Source organism: Pantherophis guttatus, chromosome 6 (assembly GCF_059756535.1).
Source record: "Pantherophis guttatus breed Tessera chromosome 6, ASM5975653v1, whole genome shotgun sequence".
NCBI lineage: Eukaryota > Metazoa > Chordata > Lepidosauria > Squamata > Colubridae > Pantherophis > Pantherophis guttatus.
In genome coordinates, this window is record NC_142068.1 from 49,448,251 (window position 1) to 49,472,547 (window position 24,297).

Sequence of the window (24,297 nt, forward strand, 5' to 3'; positions counted from 1 at the left end):
TCGTTGATCTCTAACATTGGTAAAAATATATACTCCAATAATCTTCATTTTTTTTTTGAATCTATTATATGCTTACTATAATATCTACAGTAGTAATTCATGAATGGCTACATCATCTCTTTCATTGTGTAAATATGTTGGTTCCACTCCAAATATAGTAATAATAATTTTATCTAGCACTCAGTTGATAGGCCAGTAATTTTTCTGACACTGATTTTTTCAAAATATTTTTGTTTAATAAAATTCAGCTTACTGTAGATCTCTTTTGCTTCCAATAAATCTGTTGATTGAATATTGCTATTTTCTTCTAAAACCAAGACAGAATTAAGTTAATGGCTTAATTCTAACTGTTTTGGCTCATCCAGTAATTTATCCTTCTGTTTTTGCATGGCTTTTTATCTGATGCCAGAGAGATAAACAAATCTATCATAAATGTTTTACTAGCATCTCATACTGGCAATAATGGAACATCAGGACTCAAATTGATTTGAAAGAAGCTCTATAGTATTTGGTAACACATATGTCCTCCTTAATAATAACAGTTCATTAAGTCTCTATTTATTCAATCTTGGAATCCTTTAATTAATCTTGACATTATCAGAGTATTGGATTATGAACTGCCACCTCCATATCTATGAATTTGGTTAACGCTGGATTACAAATTCAAAGCATCTGTCTTCTTGAATCAATTTTATGAATTATTAAAGAATACTCATACTCTGTGTGGGCTGTGTATGCATGCTTCTAAACAAGGCAGCAATGATGTACAAGGTGAAATATTTTGAGGAAATTTTCTGAAGTTATCATTTTATTCATAAGGAGTGGGATGGAAAAAACACATATGGTCAAGAAAGCTTTGCTTTTCTTCAAAACTAACTTGTGACACCGGTATGCCCTCTTTTGCACATGCTCTGTTACACATCTATATGCTGAGGGCTGGTCAATTAATACAGCAGAAATGATGATTAAAACATAACTTTTTCATTGGGATTGGTTTTCCCCTGCTGGGGTGATATGCAGAGGACTTTTGGCTGTGTGTTAACAAGCATTCTCAATCTGAGTTGGGAAACAAGCTATATAGCTTTAACCATTGCTCATATGAGACAGTACAAATAGCATTTAGAAAGAAGGATTATGAGCAAGGAACCACAGGTTCAAAAGCATTACCAGCTGTTGTAGCTCAGTGGATTGTGTTAAGCAAGTCACTCTCTTTCAGTCCAACCTACTTCTTAGACTTGTGGTTGTACAATAAATATTATGTATGTCACCTTGATCTCTTGAAAAAAAGCGGATAATATTTAATTAATGAATAAAATAAATAAAAATGGATGTCAAGATATAAAAGAATTTAAACCTAACCGTGGGAAAAACATGAACAAACTGTTAAGGAAAGGATTGGACAATGGAAGGCATGATCCAAAGACTGAAGCAAACATGAGAAAGAAACACATAGTATAAAATGGACAGAGACAAATTTGGACAGGCTTTCAAGATTCTGTTCTTATTATACACTACAATAATAAAATAACAGTTTATAGAATCCTTGCTGTATCTTTTTCTTGGTCTACCCCCAAACACTGATACAATAATACTATGGCAGGTAGGTTTACACTGAGCAGTATTCTCATCATATGAAATTAGCATGCTTTGTGTCATCCTGGATCATAATTGAAGCAAACAAAAAATATTTCTGGACATTATTTACAATATGTATTCCAGCCCTAGATGTTATACTCAACAACTAGTTCTTCTCCCTGCTTTACTAACAAACATTATCAGAGATTTGAATGTAAATTGTACATGAAGGTTCTTAAAAGCAAATTAAATGAAATGAAAAAAAAATTCTCTCTTTAATTCTATGTGATTTTTAAACTAAACTACTATTAAATCCATGTTTGTTGCTTTCTTTTGCATGCATTGAATCAATCCCAATTTTAGGTTGGGTTATTTGAAATGAGAAGCCAGTGTTTTTTCTCCCCTCTTTATTTCTCAATCCAACTTCACCTTTTGCTTGCCATTATGCATTCTGCTGCACAGATTAATTTGTTTCTTTTCTGCTGTTTCTTCTTTTCTCTCAGGTCTGTCACGGATTTGGACAAGGAGCCTGACCTTGTACATATGGAGGGTCGGACACCAGATGGACGTGAGTGTCTCAGCACCAAGTCTATCAAACCAGAGAGGAAGAGATTCAATTTCATTTTACTTCATTTTGTTTTTTGATTTACATTTTAATTGATAGAGAAAATGTGAGTCCCCAAGCTCTCTTTGCTGTATGTTCCCATCTTCGGTTGCAAGAGAATACAATTCTACAACTTTCATTTCTGTGGAAAGAAATAGAAGGAGAAGTGAACACAAACTTATTAGAGGCAGTAAATAAAGGGGAAAGAAACAAACAATAAACAAAGACAAAAAATAATATGCCAGAACAACTAAGTATCTCCCAGTCTCTCTTTATCTCCTCCTCCTCCATATCCATAAATGGCACTCTTGGCTTCTACTTCAAGCTGGTTTAAAGAGGAGCAAGCCAGGATCCCTGGTTCACAAACAAACCATGGATGAAGCCATATGGATGAGTTTATTGTACTTTCTGGGGCAAGAAATGAGAGCACTTCCATTTGTTTGCTAGAATGAGAATTTTATAGCTATTTAGTTTCTGTTCTATGTGTCATTTAAATGCCCCAGTTAGAATTTGGATGTTAGGGATCAAGAGCTAGAAGAAACTGGGATTTTAAGAGATCAAGAGTTGGGAGAAACTGGGATTTTTAAACCATTCCCAAGAGCTAGTTTCCCATTTTTAATTAGTCATTTTATAAGACTTCTATCTTATAATTTCACTTTGCAGTAAGATGGGTGGTAAACAAATTTAAAAATAAAATATATTAAAAAATAGCACAATATACAAAGAATATTTATATTAAAATAGATTTCATTTTATTTATTTCTAGAGAAAACAATTGGACTGAATATGATTTTATATAGAGGAAGGCTCTTACTGACATTTGTTACCAAAGAATAGTATAGAATTACAAGTAGGCTTTGCACCTTAATTTTGCTTTCTAAGCCTCTTATGTATTGCCAGAGAGTCAGAGAGAATACAAAGCAGAATACAGATTTGCATAATGTCACAATTGCTAATCTATATTTATATATGCAAACTTGAAATAATAGCTTCAATTTAAATGGAAATACAATACATCTCAACATTGTCTTCAAATTTCTTGAACGGCCGGATTCATTTGCAGGTAAGTACTGCCAGCAACTGGAAATCCCTAATTAAGTAATGCTAGTTATTGTAAACATCATGTGCAGTTAACCTAGGACATGATGTTTGTTCACTCCACCATTAAAAAAACATTATATTTTCATATTTTATGTTAGCAACAGTTGTGATGGATTCATATGGCAAATGTAATAACTACCCCAGCATGTATCTGGTCAACTTTGTCCCACTTGGGTTTCAGAAAAATGATGAATACATTTTTTCCACCTGGCTAAGAATGAAGGTGTTTGTGGTATATGATATTTGGATGTTTCCAGTTTTTTTTATCTTTTAAAAAAGTAACTATAACTTTTTAAAATATGTAATTTACAGTTTTATAGTATTAGGTTTTTTTGGCTTAACATTGTTAGTCACCCCAGGCTTTTTCCTTTTAGTAGCACACAAGCAAAGATAAACAATGTTAACAAATCTACTTTACGCCAACACTATTTCCTATACATTTCCAACTTGGAAACCATTTTGTTTGTAACATATCGATATATAAATTTTAATATACAAACTTCTCAGAACTCTCTTTTGAGATTTCCTCAATGTTTATAGCCATGATTTTTTTTGGAAGAATCTTTGTCTTGGAAAATTCATTCTTCTTTTCTTATTTGTTTTCCAATTACATCCTCATTCACTCTGCCTCTATCATCAAATTATTTTGAAATATTTATTTTGTTCTGGTTAGTCACTTTTATATTCAGCCTACAGTCACAATAGCCCATTTAACTTTAATATTTGTCACAAAGGACGGCAAATGTGTGTGTCCTAGGATAATGTTACAAGATCCAATCTGGATCTATTATTGTTCTGCCCCAGCTACAGACCCCAAAAGAATGCAGCATACACAAAGTCTGTACAAACTTTAGTTTACTAAATTAAATCAGTCTTTTTCAAACAAAGGCTGTTAATTAACTTTCTTAACAGCCTACAAGAATCCAAAGAATAAATAATCGTAATCTTACTATGGTTGGCAGAAAGCCCAGAAGCAATTTGCAGAGAACTAAGATCAAGATGTAAAGGAGAGTGAATGAAGTTGTTTTCTGCAAATTGCCTCAGTCGTCGTCCTTCCTTAAATAGGCTAAGGGAGTGGTCAATTAGTCCAAAGCCTTACTCTCAAGGAGACCTCCTCCTGAGGAGCCACTCCTGCCTTTTGGCAGCTCTGCGCTCCCGTGCATCGAAAAGAGACTCCTCCTCTTCTTCCTCTTCACTTATGGGCGCATCTGGAGGTTCTGAAGCCCCTGGCTGAATCCCCGCCTCTGGCACCACATCTTCTCTAGCCTCCTCATTGTCTGACTTGAGTGTCAGCTGCAAAGGCTGCTGATGCAGCACCACACCAGCCTCCTCACTGTTGGAATCAGCTACTAGTTGCACAGGCCACAACAGTTATCAGGAGCAGAAGTTTAGTCTTCTGACCTTTCTGGTGACAGAGAAGTTCTCTGAGAATGGGTCCTGGTGACTGACCCAGATTGGATCCTTTAATATTTGTCCTTATAACCCAGCTCACCTCCACATAATATAATGGGCAGAAACATTCTTAATCAGAGAAATGTAGTGGTTAAGGCAACATGCTAGATACCATGAGACCCTGAGTTTTAATCCCACTTTAGGCATAAAGCCATCTGTGCAATCCGGGCCAGTTGCTTTCAGCCTAAGAAGGAGGCACTTCTGAAAAACCTTGCTAAAAAAAACCTGCAAGAACATTTTTTCAAAAATTAGATACACCTGAATAGAAAGAAAAAAAATCTCCCAAGATACAAAAATTAATTTAGTTAGGTTAATATTAAAAAGCAAAACCTTCATGTATCAGTGAGGCTAACATTCAAGTCTCCCAATTGGTTAAATTCCTAAAAATGTATGATGTGGCATTGTGGTTTTACACTGACTAGGCTGAAAAAAAAATTACTGCTGTATCTTCAACATCTGCAAATCTGGCAGCAACAAAAATTCCCTCACTCTTCTTACAAAAAGGCGAAAATGCACGTGAGTCTGGGCAACATGATTTAAGGAAGACTTGGAGTAAGTGAAATAGATTCAAAAACAAATATAAAATCAAGTGTATGAAAATAGAGGTTTCTACTACATACATGATCTGGAAATAAATCAACCCAACTATTCAACAGTGCTCATGTCCAAAGCTGCTTCCAAACTGGCAAAGAATTACCAAATGAAAATGATTTAACCTAAATCTTGGGTGCCCTCATGGGACTGCTAAAAGTTCTTTTTCTCCCTGTTTTTCAAACAAAATAGAATTAAAGTTCTTATCTCACAGCAGAATATATTTCCTTATAATAATAAATGTATTATTTATTATATCTTAAATAATAAATAGATCATTGTGCCTTCTTGTTTTTCTCTCTAATGTTAAGAGACACAAGAGTTGAAACAGATAATTATATAATCTAAAAATTTAAAAGGCATTTGAATGGCATCCAAATGTTAGGGACAAGGTTATTTTATCTTGCTCAGTAATTTTTATTTTCCATTAGAAGTACTTGTATTTTCTCTAGTATTTTTATTGGCTCGTAATTTCATTAATGCAATGTGTGTATTTCCAAGAGCAGAGAAGGATTATTGTACCAATCATTTGCTCTGGAGACAGATTAGAAAACATCCCAATGTTGCCTCCTTCGAGAGGCTATTTCTGGCCCTGTCTTGTTTATAAGCCTATCAATTCTGCCAAGGATTCTCTTAAGTTTCTCCAGTTTTTTTCTTTCTTTTACCTTCCTTTTTCTTTTCCCTTTTTCTTCTGCCAGTTTGGCAGGTTTTTCTGAAATGACAAAAAAGTTGCAGGTAGTAATCAACTGGCAGTGACTATGGTTCAATTGCTTAGATGCTGGAGGTGGAAGGACCCAGGTATCTAAGGAAGGCTTCAGTACTTACATCTCACATTACTCTCTGCAGAATCAGTAAGATAGGAAGTGGCAGAATAGTTGCTGGTTGAGAAGGAATATGAAAATATTTCCCTGAATCACCAGGCTTTATCTAAAATTAGATTTTTCATAGCTCCTCAGGAAAATCTGCAAGTCTCTAGAGATTGAAAGATGTGTTTTCAGGGACTAGCAGCTCTGCTCTGATTCCTCTTTCCTGAGGAATTCAACAAAAATTCAGTAAAAGGACTAGAGGAAGCTCCTCCCCTCTGCAACATTGGTCAGGCTTTTCAAAATCTCTCCCCCCTGCCCCCCCAGAGGAGGACCCTTACTACTTATTTCATAGGCCACAGTCAATCAAGATAGAGAAGAGACTCCCAAATATCCAAGGGCAGGACAATGCAAATCATTCAGTCTATAACAAATGAGTCTAGCCTTAGGCTAAGGACTTCCTTGAATACTTCAATCATTGCATAACTTATTTCTCCCAAATACAAGAATTAGTTTATTGCTTTAGTGTGAGAAACTCAGGCATAAAGTTACCCGGTCTACTTTCTTAACAATGGGTGATAATCTGGACAGGGTCCACTTTTAAGCCAGAGGCATGTGGGGCAACATGGCTGCTATAAAACATCTTTGCCAGTTGCCTAAGAGGTAAAATATCTCCAAATCAATCCTCCAAATATTCAGAAGGAAAGCTGTTCAGAGAAACTGTAATTGTTTCCCAATTAAGATTATAGATAAAATCATCTATATCTACCCAGCAAAAAATATGAAGGCGGGTGGCAACAAAGCATCAGGCTATACCTTTCCTTCTTTTCTTCCTTATCACATATTTTTTTTTATAACAAGTAATCCAGTGGTTAAAGGATCCAACTGGTTAATCATACCCCAATTTACCATCACCTTTACAACCTGAGAAACTAGGGAAGGTCCCTTCTGATGAACTTGCCCCACCTACCAGTACTACTTAGCTTCAAATCTTTCCCATACCATTATAGTTGTCCATATATCTGGATACTGTGTATATCTCCAGTCTCAAGGCCAATTGCTTGCATACACTTAGTGTAATGGGTGAGATACTGACAGCCCTATAAAGTAGACCAAAATCTAGAAATGTTTCTTTCAGAAACTGAAGATGGGGAAAAAAGATGTATTGTGCCAATAATTCTTTGCTGAATCATTTTAAGGGCTCATGCCTACTTACACACAAATTTTCCTTCTTCTTTCCATGTACAAGAGTTTTATCTGATTACTTAGGAGGTTGCTAGAGTAGATCCATGGCCACAGAGGTTCCCATGGGTGGAGTCCTGTTGCAGCAACAGTTATCTATTATTTCCTGCAGTTGCCTCTCACTGCTCTGTCCAGTTCAGCTTTTTCCTCCCTTCGCTTTGCTGTGCCTGGCCTGACATTTTAGCACTCCTTAGACCTACCAAATTCCATTTTGAATTAGCCAAAAAGGAAGTTAAATGTGATTGTACATTCAGCCTTTTTATTCACATCACCCTGACCTTAGGAGTAGGGGGAGACGTGATTAGCTGTTTGCTTTCTGGACAAACAGCAGGGAAAGTGAGCTTCCTGAATGATGCTACCTTAAGCTGCTGGGTAAAGATAGCTAAACTGTAGTCAGAGCTATATTTCACACTGGGAAAGGTGAACTCCATTGCGTCTTAAAAATTGATTGACAATCGATTATAATACAAACCAATCATATAAAGCTATAAAGCAATAACATAATAAATATAAAAAACAACAATAATGAATGTAACAGATAAAATCACAATAAAACTATTAGCGAATCACTAGAATGTCAATTCTTAATAGGAGGGAATGTTATTCATCTTGTGATGGAAAGACCCAATAGACAAGTTCCCCAGGGGGTGGAAAAGATACATAACAAAATGAAAACATACAACCATCATCAATCCATCATATGCATTAAGCTTACATACACATTATAGATGAAGAACAGAATACTCCTGGGTGTCAGCTACAGTTGACAGCTCAAAACACTCAGCATATTACTAATAAGCTACAAATCCTATTGGGCAATAACATTACATTTCCTCAGGCACTTGGAGGCAAAGCTCCACTTGTATCCAGAGAACCACCCAACCAACTGGTACTAGATTCACACAAGCAACAACAAGCAGTTTACACATTTATGCCAACATGAGAATCAGAACCTGCAAAATCAAAAATGTCTCTTTTGACCCCATATCTACATCAACAACTTAATCACAGGCCTTAGCAAGTATACACAATATTTTAGGTACCTTTGCCTTTCTATATCTAATGGAATAAATTATCATCATCTCCTAGCAATGTTTCTTTGAATTCTACATAGGACAAATAGGGAAAAAAATTGTGCCAAAGAAGTAATGGAGAGAAACTTAACATCAGGACTCAGAACAAGGACAAAGTAATATCAGATCATTTCAAACTCTCATGATACTCTGTGAAAGCTCTCAAAGTAATCACTTTGGAAAAATGAGGTTTTTACAGGACTATTGAGAAAGAAATTGTTGAACTCACATCGAAAAGAGTCAGACAATCTCAGAGGGGCTTTCTAACATATTATAATTGTTAACTGAAGAGGTACTTTTAATTTGTATCACATGTAACCTGTATCTCCACAATCAATCTTTCTTACTCTTCCTTTCACCCACCCCACCTCCTCCCAGTTTAAGTCCTATAAAAGCCAAACCACTCTTTGCATCTTATGATACGAGCCACACCTCACAAACACCTCACAAACACTTATGTCTTTTGATAAAATTTGCTAAATGGAAAAGGTGCTACCAGATGCCTTCAGATTTTTGTCACCATAGACAAACATGGCTCTTTTTTATGATACATTATATTCATATCCTCCCTACTCTTTAGTAGCTCAAACTTCTGGACATGTAACTTCATTTTATCCATATAACAACATCCCTTTCAGATCGGTTGGATTGCACAGAAAGATGGTAACTTTCTGATAATGGCAAATCTTGAATTGAGTCTCCTCCATCTAAATTCAGCGTCTTGCAACATAGGTGGAATGTAATTATTGTGTAAGCATCACAGAAAAATAAGACTGGTTAAAAGTCCAAATTCTAAAGAATATTCAGATGAAGTTTAAATCTTGGGCATGGGCAAAACGAATTCCTTCATTTAGACCTCATGACCTATTATTGCATATGTAAACTGGGAGCACTCCATGAAAATCTGAAATTTTGCATAATGAAAAATTTGCTTGAAATGGAAATACAGGACTTGTTCTACAGAAAATTGATTCATCCATCTCACTCTGAAATTATTTGCTTCAATGTTAGAACTGTAATACTCTGCACAATATAAAGCAATTTATATTATAAATTAATATAAATATATAAATAATATAAATATTATATATATATATATATACACACTATGATATACATATTATTTATAAATGAGATACATATTAAATATTATAAATACTATAAAATATAAAACAGGCAATCCTGCTTACTTAATGGAATCTATTTTTTCATTTAATCTTTTTATATATATATATATATATGAAGTCTTTTATTTTGTGTCTGATTTTAAACAGATTCTTCCACATAGAAGGGGGCTCATATCTGTCAGCTCATTCTACTTTGGCACCAGTTTCATTACCAGATGGTTTTCCAGCACCACCATCTTCACCGTGCAGCTCCATCAATTTGTCCAGTTCAAACTTGGGCTTCTTGAGCATTTTAACTTTGTGAACATAGACATCATGAAGGGGGTAGATTGATTGACATGCCTTTTTAATGTCTTTACCAATGCTGTCTGGAATCAGTTTATTTACAACTTCTTTTAAGTCATTTGTTTGTACTTCACGTGTCATGATTTCCACCATTTTTTTGCGGATTTGGCGGACCTGTTGGTGCTGAGCATAGGAAGTCTTGCGAATCTGGTTGGTTCTTTTCTTGGTGAAACCAACACAGAAAAGGCGTAGAAGATACCCATCTGTTGTTTTGACATCGATGTGGGCTTCAATTATAGTCTGCCATTTCTTAACCATTGAACACATTTTATCCCGTGTGAGATCCATGCCATGAAAGTTTGTCAGGCAGTTTTTCCCCTGGACATCCTCTGTAATCAGCTTGAATTTACAGAAGGCAACTTCATCATTCTGTAGGTCAGCAAGGCTTACTTCAAATACACGGCCTTTCAGTCCATCAGAGGCATTTTTTGTTCCCTGAGTCCTGGTAACTAACGTCTTTCCAATGTTTTGAATATTGAACATTGCTGGAGCCTTGATATCATACCAGTCTTTCTTTAAAAAAAGGGTCCACCACTTTCTTCTTGGCACCTTTCTACCCTCCTTTGGTGAGGCGCTTGTTCTTTCCTACCGCCATAACACCGCACCGGGAACCAAAGAGCTATTTTTTCGTTTAATCTTTATGTAGTATTTAATTTTGCTTTCCTCTATAACACTTATATTTCTCTCTTATAAAACAGCTTAATCCTTTATTTCAATAATTGTTTAATATACCAGTTGTCTTCTACATATGTGCCTTTGCAGGATTTTCTTTTTTAATCATAGAGCTCAAAACACCATTCCCATTGCTCTGATGGTTTTTTTATGTTGGAAGAGAAAAAAATGTGGTTCATTGGTGGCTAAGAGCTGATCTCTTTTCTGCCTCTTTGTTTGGTAAAATGGTTCTTATTTGCTTCATGGATTCTGAGCTCCAGGAAGTGGCCCCTTTCATTTCCTTTTTGAATCTGATTGTTTATTAGACATGGCCACTTTTATTCCCTTATTTGTTGTTTCCTGCAGACTTACATGTTGCATTTGCACTAGGAAACGGATGCTAGATTGCTTTTATGACTATAGCTGGATGTTTGCATGTCTGAAGGATGTTTACACACTGTTTCATTATACTATATTGACAAAATATATGCAGGTATATATATTCCTGAATGAATAGATGAGATAAGGATATAAGCTTAAATGAGGAAAAAAGATGGATACGAAACCTGAGGAAGTAGAATCCTATGTTCCTGTGAAACTTAAGGAGGTATCGTTATATTAGATTATTAGCGAAAATATGTCAAAATGATAATTTCCTATATAATATGGAATATTTCAATATATTATTGATAACAAATCCAAATTCAGTCCAGTCTCTATTAGTTCAATGCTTAAACCTTTGAGTCACATTTTATGAATCTATGCTAAACAAATTCTTATTGTAGAAAAAAAGTTTTTATATCATAACTGATTAACTATGGATAACATATGTGGATAGTTCCATAAACTCTAGAAATTACCTTTTTAATACCTAGCTAATTGCTGGAGTGGTATATATGGATGTGTGTATGCATGTATGTATGTACTGATATATAAATAGTAAATTTTTCTCAGACACTATTATATTGAGTGAGCAATTAATTATTAGTTATTCTTGTAATAGGATCCAGTCTGAGTTAATCTGGTTATTGTAATGCCTAATTCTTATAAGATCAAAAAGAAATACAATTCAATTGCTATGTATTTGTAATGACACTTTGCTTTATAGACTGACCATCAAAATATCCAAAAAAATAATTTTTAAATGTACTGTTTTTAATCATATAATTAAACTGTGTATGTTTGCTGCTCAGACTTTTATGATTATGTAGCTAGATTCCTCAGGAAAATCATAATCTGCATAGTTGAACTCAACAAACTGCTGACAACTAATGCAATTTAAAAATATGTTTATCGTTAGCATTTTAGAATAATGAAGAATCAGTCAGAATGATGGTGTTAAATCTTGTTATAGTATCTTTTGATGGGCACTACAATGTATAGGTGGAGTTAGAGATATTTCTTTCCTAGAAGATGGAAAGTCTCTGAACTTAAACAATGAACAGTGAAAGACTATATAGATACAATTTTTGCTTTTGTGGATAAGAAGCGTGGATATTCAGCATAAATGAAATGCATGAAAAACCATTAATTGTATTGTAACATTGCATTGTACTTTAACTGAGGACAAAACAAAATCATGAATGATTGAGAATAGGAATTGAAATGAAATACACCCAAAATTGTGATGTGAATAAAAGAGCACATTTTGCTCCTATTGGATTTTGGAGAAGATCAGATAGAATGAAGTCCTGTTAACCTATCATAAGTAACAGGCTTTAGCAGATGAATACAGTGGACATAGTAAAGTAGTTTGGCTAGGTTAAAGTGGCATCAGAAAAAGGATTACCTTCTGGAGTTTCTTAGACTGCTTTGGAGCACTTTATAGTTCTTGCAAGGTAAAAATAGTTAAATAAATGCTTATGCTTAAGAGTACCAAAATCTGTCACTGTTCAGTGAAGAGGAAAAAAGAATCTCTCACCACCTCATTTATCTGTTAAAGCAAATTAACCCTACTTCTATTCCCAGGCCTTATCCAGCAAAATTTCAGTAAGACTTTTTAATTAAAAAAGGAGCTGGGAATTTACTTTTCACCTTCACCTAAAAATGAATTTTTTAAAAAAATAATATGGATGTATTGCTCAGGCACCTAATTGGGAGCTTAAAAGCAGAAGAAACAAAACAGTGATTTCAGAAATAGGCAATAGAATGGCATAGAATAGAATGGTCAACATGAAAAAATAGGAATACGAAGTTGGCCATGGCAAAAGATGAATATTTGCTTTACTTACTCCATAACAAATGATCGGTCAACATTTTTTCATACAAGGTTATCTTTCCCATACAGATGCCCATTATATAACTTGTAGGATTCAAGAATGTTCAGAGACCACCAGGAATGGACCTTTTTTGCACTCCATTGATACAAGTTCACTTGTTGTCCAGGATGAATATATCTTTATTCAGGTATGTCTACACATCATAGCATATTTTTATGATAGAATTGCCTCCCAGTTATCAAAATGGTACCTAACTAGGAAATAATTTAATACTATGGGGAAATCCTCTTTGTTAAAAAATCAAGAATATTGACCATATTTTCAAAACGAAACAAACCTTCATTGACAAAAAGTGATAAGAGTACAATTGTTTTTCCTGTTTTTAATAAAGGAACATCTAATATATTCTCAAAATGCTTATCTTAATATCGAGAACTAAATTATCTATACCTCAATATATCTAATAATTTAATTTCTCTGTTTTTTATTTGTATTGATAATTCATGGCAAAATAAATGTGGTACACTACAGTTATTGGTTTTCCCTTTTCCAATGTTTAAAAAATATTTTCTGTTACATCCATGTTTTCTTTAGTTGTGGGTAATGTAATGATCAGTCTCTTAAATTATGCCAGATTAAAAACATACACTGAAAAGACTATTAGAATTCTGTTTTATTGTTGTAGGATATATTAACAGAATCTGAAAAGCCTGACAGCATTTCCCCTGCTTCTTTTCAGACTAAAAAGAATTCAGGGAGATTATCTTGAGCATCTTTCTGACCTCTTTTTCTTATTCAGGGCTCAACTAATGTTTATTTAATTGCTCTTTCATTCCATTTTCAAGGTTATGACAATACTCTCCTGCTAACGGTTCAAACAATATAAATAGATATTTATGGTAATTGTATTGTTCATTTATTATTAAATATAAAATACCAAGCTAATAGAATGTTAAATATAAAGGATTTCCATCTTTACATTTAGAAAAATGAACATTCAGTGCAGGGGTGAAATCTACTTACCTTCTCTACTGGTTTGGAAGTGCGTGCGCCATGTGTGCACATCAAGTGCAATTTTGGACCTTCTGTGCATGCACAAAGCATAAAAAAACAGATTACTTCCTGGTTCAAACCAGGAGCTAATGACGTCTGGGCAGGTGGGTGGAGCCTCGCGCTGCCACCACTACTGGTTCTCTACCCACCACCATCACTACCGGTTTGCCCGAACCAGAGCAAACTGGTATCATTTCATTCCTGATTCAGTAACTATTCAATTGACAGACTGTCTTTAGATATGGGGAGAGCAGGTGCATACAGGTTACATGTTCCCTAATTATAGACTGTAGTATAATTATGACATAACATATATGTGAGGAAAAAATAAAATTCAGGAAATGAAATAAAATATATGCAGATTTTTTAAATGATGTTATAAGTAGGGCTATTCAAAATCTTTTTTTTCTCAATTATGTACTAATCTACCAATAGAAATAGCATTTAGATTTATATGTCACTTCATAGTGCTTTACAGCACTCTCTAAGTAATTTACAGAGTCAGCATATTTCCCCCCATAATGGGTCCTTATTTTACCGACCTTAGAAGAAGGAAAGGCTGATTCAACCTTGAGCCAGTCAGGATCGAACTCCTGGCTCTGGACGAGTTAGCCTGCAATACTGCACTATAAACACTGTGTCACTACAGTTTCTAATCTACTGACTCCAGGGATGGTCTAATAGATATTTTTTTTTTTTGAACAGAAAATAGTTTTCAGTGTTCCAATTGTAGTTTGTATTCAGAACACTTTGAACTGATTCCTGCTCCAAAAGGTTTATTTTCAGGATACAATTGAACTATTTTTGAAATGGCCCTCTTCCAGAAGAAAGTGAACATTATTTCATGGGCAGACTGGAATTCATTTGCTGATACATCCTCACTTATGGAAACTCACTGATTGATATTAGCTTCTCTCCTGAATACACCAACAGCTTTCTAATGGTAGGAAACATGAACTGAAACTCCCTATGTAAATTGCTATGAATTTCTGGAGAAAAGGCTAACCAATGGATGTAACATAAATGTTGTGATGTACACTAGTAAGAATAAAGATTAGTTCAAAGGTTGCAGCATGCTTATAAAAGAGTCCTTGTAGCAAGATGAATAGCAAATTAATTTAATAATAATATTTTTTTAAAAAAAGCCAAAATACAAATGTCATTTCTTTTACACAATAGCTATATTTAATACATCAATGTCCCTAAATTATAAACCTTTTGAATGCTATCAAAAACATAATCTATTATATATGTTCTCCACCCATTTCTAACTCACCGTAAAACATTGGTGATCATCCAGTTGCTGAACTACAGATCTCAGAGTTTTTCAGTACTGGTCATCCTGGCCTTTGTTCAATTTGTTTATGGAGTGTACAGGTGTTTATTTGCAGTGATCTTATGAATTTGCCTAGTACTTCTTTCTGGAAATAACAAGCTAGGATAGATGAGGATATGACAGAAGCAATTCAACAAAGAATTCTAGAACTTTTTGTAACACTTAGAACACATGCTTGTCTAAAGCAGCCTTCTCCATTATGTTGATCCCCTTCATATGTTGAACTTCAACTACTATAATCCCAGTCATCATTTCTAGAGGATAGATAAAACCTTCTAAAGACAGGTCCTATTTTTCATTCTGAAGTTAAGCAACAAATATCAGACACTTTGCACCAGATTGACAGGATAATCATTCATTTGCACTGCTTGGCATTCATCAGAAACAAAATGCTTTGGGGCTCAAAATCATTTCTACTATTTTAAAAAAAGCAATGCATCAAAGTTTTAATGTTTTTCAGTTACTGGTACAGAATATTTTTGTATCTGTTGTTTGGAACATTAAAGTTCAGATTAAGATTTTAAAATTTACAAAACTCAGACAATTCATTCACCTTTCTATGCCTAGAAAGCCCTGTATGATATCCCCCTTGCTTGTATGGTTCATGAGAAAAGTATGGAAGGCTATTCCTGTCAAATCTAGCCAGCATAACTAAAAGTCAGAGTTTATTGGATGTGTCATCCAAAAATATCTGGAGGGCCATAGATTTCCCCTCTGTATTAGATTATAAGAATCCAAGTAGCACATGATGAGAACAGATTACATTAAAGCATCAATGCTTCTAATACACAAATTGTCAACTCACAGTTTTATATAGTCATACTGCCTGCAGTTACCATGCAACTTTCAAGAAATATTCATGTCTTGATGCAGCTTTTGGAGGCCTGTAAAAATTTATCTGAGTTTTTCACTGATCCCTCTTTTTGCCAATAATACCATCAGGGTTTCTTTATATCTCCCAGCAATCTTTCTACAAAAAGAATAGTATGCACATGATATATGTGAGTATTTTTTCCTGAATCCAACCACACAATTGGCACACATCTTAGAACAAGAAATGTTGCCTATGCATAATGTAAACTATAATATTCTTAAAATGTTGGGTATTATAGAAACTCTATCACTCACAGTTTTCCCCCCAATTCTGCTATAGTTTTTATTCAGAACAAAGGTACAGGAGTTGAGTACATTTCAAAATCTATTATAGAGTAATAATGCATTTATTATTGTCATTAACTAGCATTTTATATATTTGTAATTTTTACAAAGCTCAAATTTAGATATAGAGATATCTAAATAAGACTTATAAATAGAATATTTAATAATATTAATAGAAATAAAATGCTTCAAACTTCAAGACACTTTAAGTACGAAGTAGTAGAGTATTAAAACTAAATTATAAAACTATTTTGTGAATAAAATACTAAAATATTAAAATTATTAAACTACTAAATGAATAGATATGTTTATGTGTGTATTTTCTTTGTTGTGGTTCTGACCAGTGAGATGTAACAGAAGAACATAGCATAGAAATCATAAAAATAGTTTACATATTTATAAGATTTTAAATTCAGAGAAAAGTTTTTCTTTGTAAAGCTGTGGCAACTGAAGGAGATCATGCAACTCTTCTGGAGAAATTCACCATAGAAGAGTTCAAACTTATTGCAAGCAAAGTTATGAGGGTATGATGCACATTGCTATAGAAAAGATAACAAAGGAGTATGTGGACTAGAATCGTAGATTCTTTCAGCTCATGGGGAAAAGTTTGCACTTTAAAAGGAATATTGTTATAACTTCAATATTCAGATGGCAAGACATTAAAGCAAACTAAGAAACAGTTTTTAGCAGTTAATATTGAATAGTTAATTAGTTGGTCTGAAGGGTTTCCTGTGTATATCTTGGCAATGTTGATCTCCTAGTTTGTCCTGAGAGGGGGTATCAAACACCTGCTATCAGATTGCAGCTCTAGTAGAGCTGTACATTAGAAGCCTCACTGACATGATCCTTCTGGATGTTGGTTTTCTAGAAAAAAGTAGCAATAACTAGAAGGATAGTGATGGTCAAGGTTTTTATCAAAGCTTGAATCAGACATAGAGTCAACATATGCAGACCCTAGATGCCAGTGGATCATGCCAGCTTCTAAATATAGCATTGTATTTAAATATGAGCCAGCAGTGTGCAGCAGCTGCCGAAAAAGCCAACACAGTTCTAGATTGCATAAACAGAGGGATAGAATCAAGATGATGTGAAATGTTAATGCCTTGGTAAGGCCACACTTGGAATACTGCATTCAGTTTTGATCGCCATGATGTAAGAAAGATGTGGAGATTCTGAAAAGAGTGCAGAGAAGAGCAACAAAGATGATTAGGGGACTGGAGGCTAAAACATATGAAGAATGGTTGCAGGAACTGGGTATGTCTAGTTTAATGAAAAGAAGGACCAGGTAGCAATGTTCCAATATCTCAGGGGCTGCCACAAAGAAGAGAGAGTCAAGCTATTCTCCAAAGCACCCGAGGGCAGTACAAGAAGCAATGGGTGGAAACTAATCAAGGAGAGAAGCAACTTAGAACTAAGGAGAAATTTCCTGACAGTTAGAACAATTAATCAGTGAAACAACTTGCCGCCAGAAGTTGTGAATGGTCCAAAATTGCAAGTTTTTAAGAAGAGATTGGATAACCATTTGTCTGAAGTGGCGTAGGGTTTCCTGCCTAAGCAGGGGGTTGGACTAGAAGACTTCCAAGGTCCCTTCCAACTCTGTTATTCTGTTATTCCAGATATAGTAGGATATTTGGAATAGCACTTTTATGAATCTGGACTGAACAAACAGTTATTATATGCTCTTTGTATTCTTGCCTGCTTTCCTTTAGTATGAAAGAAGCCTAGTATGCCACTGGCATTCTTGCTAACCCTGTCAGAAATATATTTTAATTTATTCATGCCAAATTCCAGAGTTTAGCAGTGTGGGATTTTGCTTTGGTAAATATGATGACAGACTTTGCATAAATACTAAGGACAAGAAAGGCCAGAATGCAGCCTTTTTTCACTCCTTTCTGAAAGGAAATATCAGTAGAGACATAGCAAGTACTTGGATAAGACTTTTTGTGCAAATTCCTAATTAAACAAAATAGCCTTTGAGTGATGAATGAATAAAGTCTTATCAAACTTATCTTTAATTAATAGAAAGACAGTGTATTTGGGGCAGTGGTGGGTTTCAAAATTTTTTACTACCAGTTCTGTGGGAGTGGCTTGGTGGGAGTGACAGGGGAAGGATACTGTAAAAATCTCCATTTCCTCCCGATCAGCTGGGACTTTGGAAGCAGAGAATAGATGGGGGCGGGGCCAGTCAGAATTTTTACTACCGGTTCTCCGAACTAATCAAAATTTCTGCTACCGATTCTCCAGAACTGGTCAGAACCTGCTGAAACCCACCTTTGATTTGGGGTCTTGCCATTTCCATTTGGCCTTAATTGCTATTGTCAGTTATGTTAATATTTATTTAGGTGTACTAAAATATCAAAGGTTTTGTTGTCTCTTGATAAGCTCAGCTCTTGATCCTAAAGAGAAGTCTTAATAAACTTTCCTATACAATCCAAAGTAGCTGGTGGTCTTTTAGATACAGATTTAAGGTCTATGTAAAGATTGAGTAATTAAAAGGTAAAAGAAATTAAGCTAGCTTTAAATACCTTATATGTATTAAGTTTGAAATCACTGCATCTTATAGATAGATAGATAGATAGATAGATAGATAGATAGATAGATAGATAGATACTGTAGATAGATAGATAGATAGATAGATAGATAGATAGATAGATAGATAGATAGATAGATAGATAGGCAGAGAGAGACAGAGAGAGAAAGAGAGACAGAGAGAGGAAAGATAGCTTCACTTATTTTTGTGCCCTTTGTGCTGCTGATTTTCCTTTCATATTCCAGGTGCCTAAAGCATGGAAGATATTCCCAAGATATTTAAAGGTCTTGGACTATTCTATATAATTTCCATTAATCTCTCATCTACTGTACATCTCTTTGAAAAGACATGATCTTTATTTTTCCATAATTTATGGTTAGGCTTTCCTCAACATAATAAAAGGAAAAATTTGAAGCCCTCTTATAAATCTACCAAACCTGTCAAAAAGACTGCCATATCATCAGTATACAGAAACTTGACTATAGGTCAAGTTTCTTATGGTCAGCATACAAGGATAAAGTTCGTTATTGGTTAAGGAATGTGCCACAAAGTTAACATAAATATTGTACAAAAGGAAAGTTAATATGCAGTTTAGCTTGACCCTTTTTTTAGTAGGAATCTGATCAAACAAATTTTTAAGATGGTTATTACATCTAAGGGACCTGAGGAATGCAAAATAGATTTAGATGAAATTGAACTGATTTATTTCTCCAAAATAAGAAGGCCACCTAATTCATCTCAGTGAAACCACTTAGGTAACTTCAGATATCTTCAGTCAAATTGGGGATAATGTGGAAGCATGGGAAAGAAAAGAAAAGAAAAAAAGAAAAAAGAAAAGAAAAAAGAAAAGAAAAGAAAAGAAAAGAAAAGAAAGACCTGTTTTTGTCTTGACCTTTGATATTGGCTATCTTCTTGGAATTGCCCTCAGTGTTTTCTGAAGTTGTTCAGTCTGCAAGATTTTCAACATGTTATGGTCAAGGAGATCCAAACTAAGTGACTTCATTACATACTGTGGGCAACCCTGCAATGTTTGCATTCATCCTGAATATTATCTGGGTACTACACTTCTTAGCAACCTATGGAATTGGCTGAAGTCTTTCTTGAATCCATTCAGTTTTGAAAACCTCCAATGGCTGTATTCTAGCACTGTGGAAGAAAGTTTGTTCCATCCTTGTCCTCTCGCCAGCCACACACATTGGTTAGAGTGTTTTGGGCTAAGTATATTGAGGATATTTGGTAGACCTGTCTAATTTGGAAGAATTTCAGCATATATAGACCAAGGAAATTGCAGGCATGTCACAGCATTTGCGGAAATTTCCCAATTTGGAAGTTTTCCACCAGGGCTGGCTGGTTACTACACTCTTCAGCTCTGCACCAGCTTTCAAGCTAAGTGGCTTCAACAGTCTGGAAGACTTTCAATGCATATGCTTCAAGGAAGCTACTTGAAGGAAGTTGCAAAGCTGTGACATGCACCAGAGATTCTGGTCCTGACACTGTCACAGAATGTGCAGACAGATTAGCATCTCAAAAATGGGCCAGCAGTAAAGTGTTATAAAGCAAGAGGACCACATTTGCTTTGTGATGCTGCTTTATGGACAAACTTCTTTCAAAGCTTCATTCACACAAATTATCAGTTTGGCACTTTAATATATAATGTACATAGGGGTGCTATTATGTCTTAATTTAATTTAAAAAATAGCCACCTATCAATGTAGGATTCTTACAGCTTCTTCTATAACCTACCTCTGGGAATTAAATGACATTTTTAAGTCCACAAAAATATAAAGAGGCTCTTGGGGCACTAGAAAATTTCTTAGCTGAGTGATACAGTAAAACTTGACATTAGTCTACATCCTCTCTCTCATCAATACATCCAGTTCCTCCATCACAATATTTCTTTGTTCTATCCAATTTGGAAGTTTTTCAAAGTGATACTTTATACAAAAGTTTGCTTGTAATCCTTAGCAGTTAGCAGATAGTTGAACAAAGTCAGATTCAACTCTTTTCTTGTAAATAAATAAAGTGATAGAGCATTCCAAATCTTTGAAGTACCATAGTTCTCTAGCTGTCAACTGATCAATCAATTGTATTTATACAGTAAATAAAGTAAGTCTTGGAACACACAAGATAATTTTCAACTGAAATATTTCACAATGAATCAAATCACATCCGTTCATATAAATCAGACATTTAATTCCAAAGACCATATTACAGATAGAGTACATTACAAATGAATGACCTATCAGTTTAGCTAATTTTGGATATATAGATACAATGCAATCCCTTTTTAAGTTTAACTGGAAAAAAATTACCCCTAGGATACTGTGTGTAATTTTCTACAATACTAGCTGATAATGATGTTGACCTTCAGTAGATAATACTTAATTTCAATATGAATGCTTCTGGTTTATAATGTTTAACTATATTGTTGAATCAAACATTATTTCCTAGATGAAATTTCTCTCTCAGGATATAAAATGAAATCCCACAAGTGTGCAATTAATGAATTTTTAGCTGTCCCACAAAATGTTATTTCCACCTCACCCACCTCCACCAAGTTTTGCAAAAGTAGTTCTTAGTTAAAGTTACAAATATTTACTTTGAAGAATTCAGGACAGAGCAGTCAATGAAATCCTGGAGTAGATCATGGAACGTTCTTGAAGGTGAGGTAATAATGAAAAATCTTGACCTGGTTGGACCAAATTCAAGTGAATTATCCAATCCAAATAAAGTAGGGAATGCACCACAGAGATTAAATTGTTTTTTGCTTAAATAACCTGGAGTATATTAAACACTGAAATATCAAACACTTTTACAATTTTTTTGAAAATTTGTGACTTTATGCATTCACTTTTTCAACTGTAAAACATGGTTTGCAGGGACATTGCAATTGATGTTCACAATTAAAGGTTATGATTATGACATCTATCTTAGAATTTGTAAGTTCTTCTGAATGTCACAAATGCCTAATGTTTAAATCTTCTGTATGTTTTACAATATCTGCTATTCCTTTTACCTTGGATAGAAGTGGAATTGGCTTCTGCATGTGGCTTCACTCCATTTCTGCTTTAAATTGTGCACCATTAGCCAAAAACTTGTGTAATGTGGGCATAATAAATTATTATTATATAGGAATCTGGTCCAGAAACATTATTTTATTTTTTTCTCATATAAACCATTTATATGAGAAACATACAATAAGAAAGGTAAGTGAAGGCTGTGGAGTGAAGAATCTTTGCCTTCTTGATTGTTTATGCTGTCTGTCACTCTACCTTTCTTGTCTCTCCCACCTCCCATTAGCTACATACTACTAAAACTCTAATCCTGTCACTTTTAAAACAATGCATTACATGGCAACAATTTTTGAACCAAGGTACCCCAAATGGGCTAACTTACATAATGCATCCAACATTTAAGAGCCATGACTCTTGAAAAATGAAATTTGGGAAATTCTGGCTGCTTAAGCATTGCTGGGCTGCTGCTGTTATAGCCACATGTTGATCATTTTGAACATTCCATGACAGTTTCCCAGCCTTTCTTGCAATCCCTTGTTTTCTCTTCCACTCAGCAGCAACCACTTACCTGCCTGCTGGGAAGGGAAGGGAAGGGAAGAGAAGAGAAAGGGATATTAGACACCGATGAAGCCTACTGGATTTGTTATTCACCAATATCTAGATATCTACCCTTTATCAAGAGTCATGTTTTCTAAAGACAGCCTTGAAAAGATCAAACCAATAAAGTCTGACCCAACATCTTCTCCATTTTAGCTTTAAGAAATGAATACAGGCTCCTTTGTTTCACTTAAGCTTGTGCGTATGTTGGGTCTGCATTATAGATCAGACCCATGATGTTCAACTCTATTAACTATAATATATTTAGGTACAAAATAGAAATTATGTGGAACATACATAAATTTATTTAATACTGTTGAACATTTTCACCTTGATATAACATTTTGTATTGTCTCAGGACATGTGCTCATATGTGCCCTCATATATATAGCTTAACTCAGAGCCATTATGTTTTAATATAAATTGAACCACTCATTTATTTTTAACTTCTTCCTCTTAGTGCCAATTGACTTTTATCTTTGTGATCAATGCTGACAAGGAATCTCTGGCAGCACTGCAGGGATCAGCTCCCTGAGATTTTTATTGAACCAATCATTAAAAGCTTATAATGAAAGTAATAGGAGAAAACATTTCTGGGATGAACATGATGTCAGCTATTTTATTGGCAAATAATGACTGACAATGTTGATCTACATATTATGGAAAGAGAGAAATGCATTACTCCTTTTCTTAAATTCCAACGAGACTTGAGATTATGCAAACAGAAGCTTATTTTTTTTAAGCAAAGATACTTTAAAGATATATGAACAATATTCAAACAGATACTCTCTTATTTGCTTTTCTGCAAATTCCCCAGTCTCTATCACTGTTTGTTCTAAACTAAGCCAAGTATTATTGGATTTGGTACCTGAAGCAAAACATCTGGCAAAAATGTGTTAACTTTAAGTCCTCCTGCTTCTGGGGGCTTTTATTTCTGTTATTCATTTTATACTCTGCTTCCTTTTACTATTTTCCTCTTCTTCTCTTCTTCTTCTCCTATTTTGTTTGATAGAGAGAAAATATATGCATAAAGTGATATAAGACTACCCAAAAAGCCTATACATTGTTCTCTTCCTGATATTCTTCATAAAAATGATTAAATGTAAACAGCTTTTTGCTGTAAAAAACAGATGTAATTTTTTTTGTGTAGGTGTTGCAATGAAAGTTTCACTTCTGATTGTTTTCTATGGCTGTGTAGAATTGTTTAGGGCAGCAGTAAACACTGGGAAGAAAAGATAAGAATGTTGCTTAATTAGTCAATGAGCACATAAAAAGCTTGTTTATTAAATAACATTATTGGTACTCCTTGAATTACAACCACAATTGAAGCCAGAATTTCCATTGCTAGGTGAGTAGGTCATAAACTAAGATGCCATTACCTACATTGTTAATATTAACTAGGAATCACAGATTGTTTAAATGAGTACCCACCTCAATTAGCCACTTTGGGCTTGGTCCTCAGTAAGGTAAATTGCTTCTAACTTCTTCCACCTTGGGCAGGGTGGTCTAAAGAGCAGAGATGGGAGGCAATAGGTGGCTGGGGGAGAGTTGAAATCCTCTTATCTCATTGAGGAACCATGAGAACCATCTTACTGGGGTTGCTTGCTGTGTTCTTGCAATTGTTGTCTAGCCCAGTTCCAGGTGCATTTATCCTCACCACCCTGCCCTTGGACACCCCTGCTACCCTGTGCTGCACCAGCTGATCTTCACCATCTTTTTGCTTCTACTGCCAGTGAGGTATGCCCTTTGCTTAGATTCACCAAGAGCTTTTTGCAAAGGGGTTTTTGGAATACTGCAGCTTTTCTTTTCTTTCTTTCTTTCTTTCT

At 34.7% G+C, this 24,297-nt stretch overlaps 1 protein-coding gene and 1 pseudogene across 1 annotated transcript in view; one reads left to right on the forward strand and one right to left on the reverse strand.

Annotated features, from left to right (window-relative positions):
- Positions 1–24,297, forward strand: part of SORCS3 (sortilin related VPS10 domain containing receptor 3) — a 476,925-nt gene that overhangs the window by 328,906 nt on the left and 123,722 nt on the right. Inside the window, exons 6-7 of the mRNA XM_034440055.3 lie at positions 2,079–2,143; positions 12,852–12,970. Of these exons, the coding sequence (XP_034295946.1) occupies positions 2,079–2,143; positions 12,852–12,970 (184 nt within the window). The remainder of the gene's footprint in view (positions 1–2,078; positions 2,144–12,851; positions 12,971–24,297) is intronic.
- On the reverse strand, positions 9,678–10,508 carry LOC117678685 (small ribosomal subunit protein eS1 pseudogene; annotated as a pseudogene).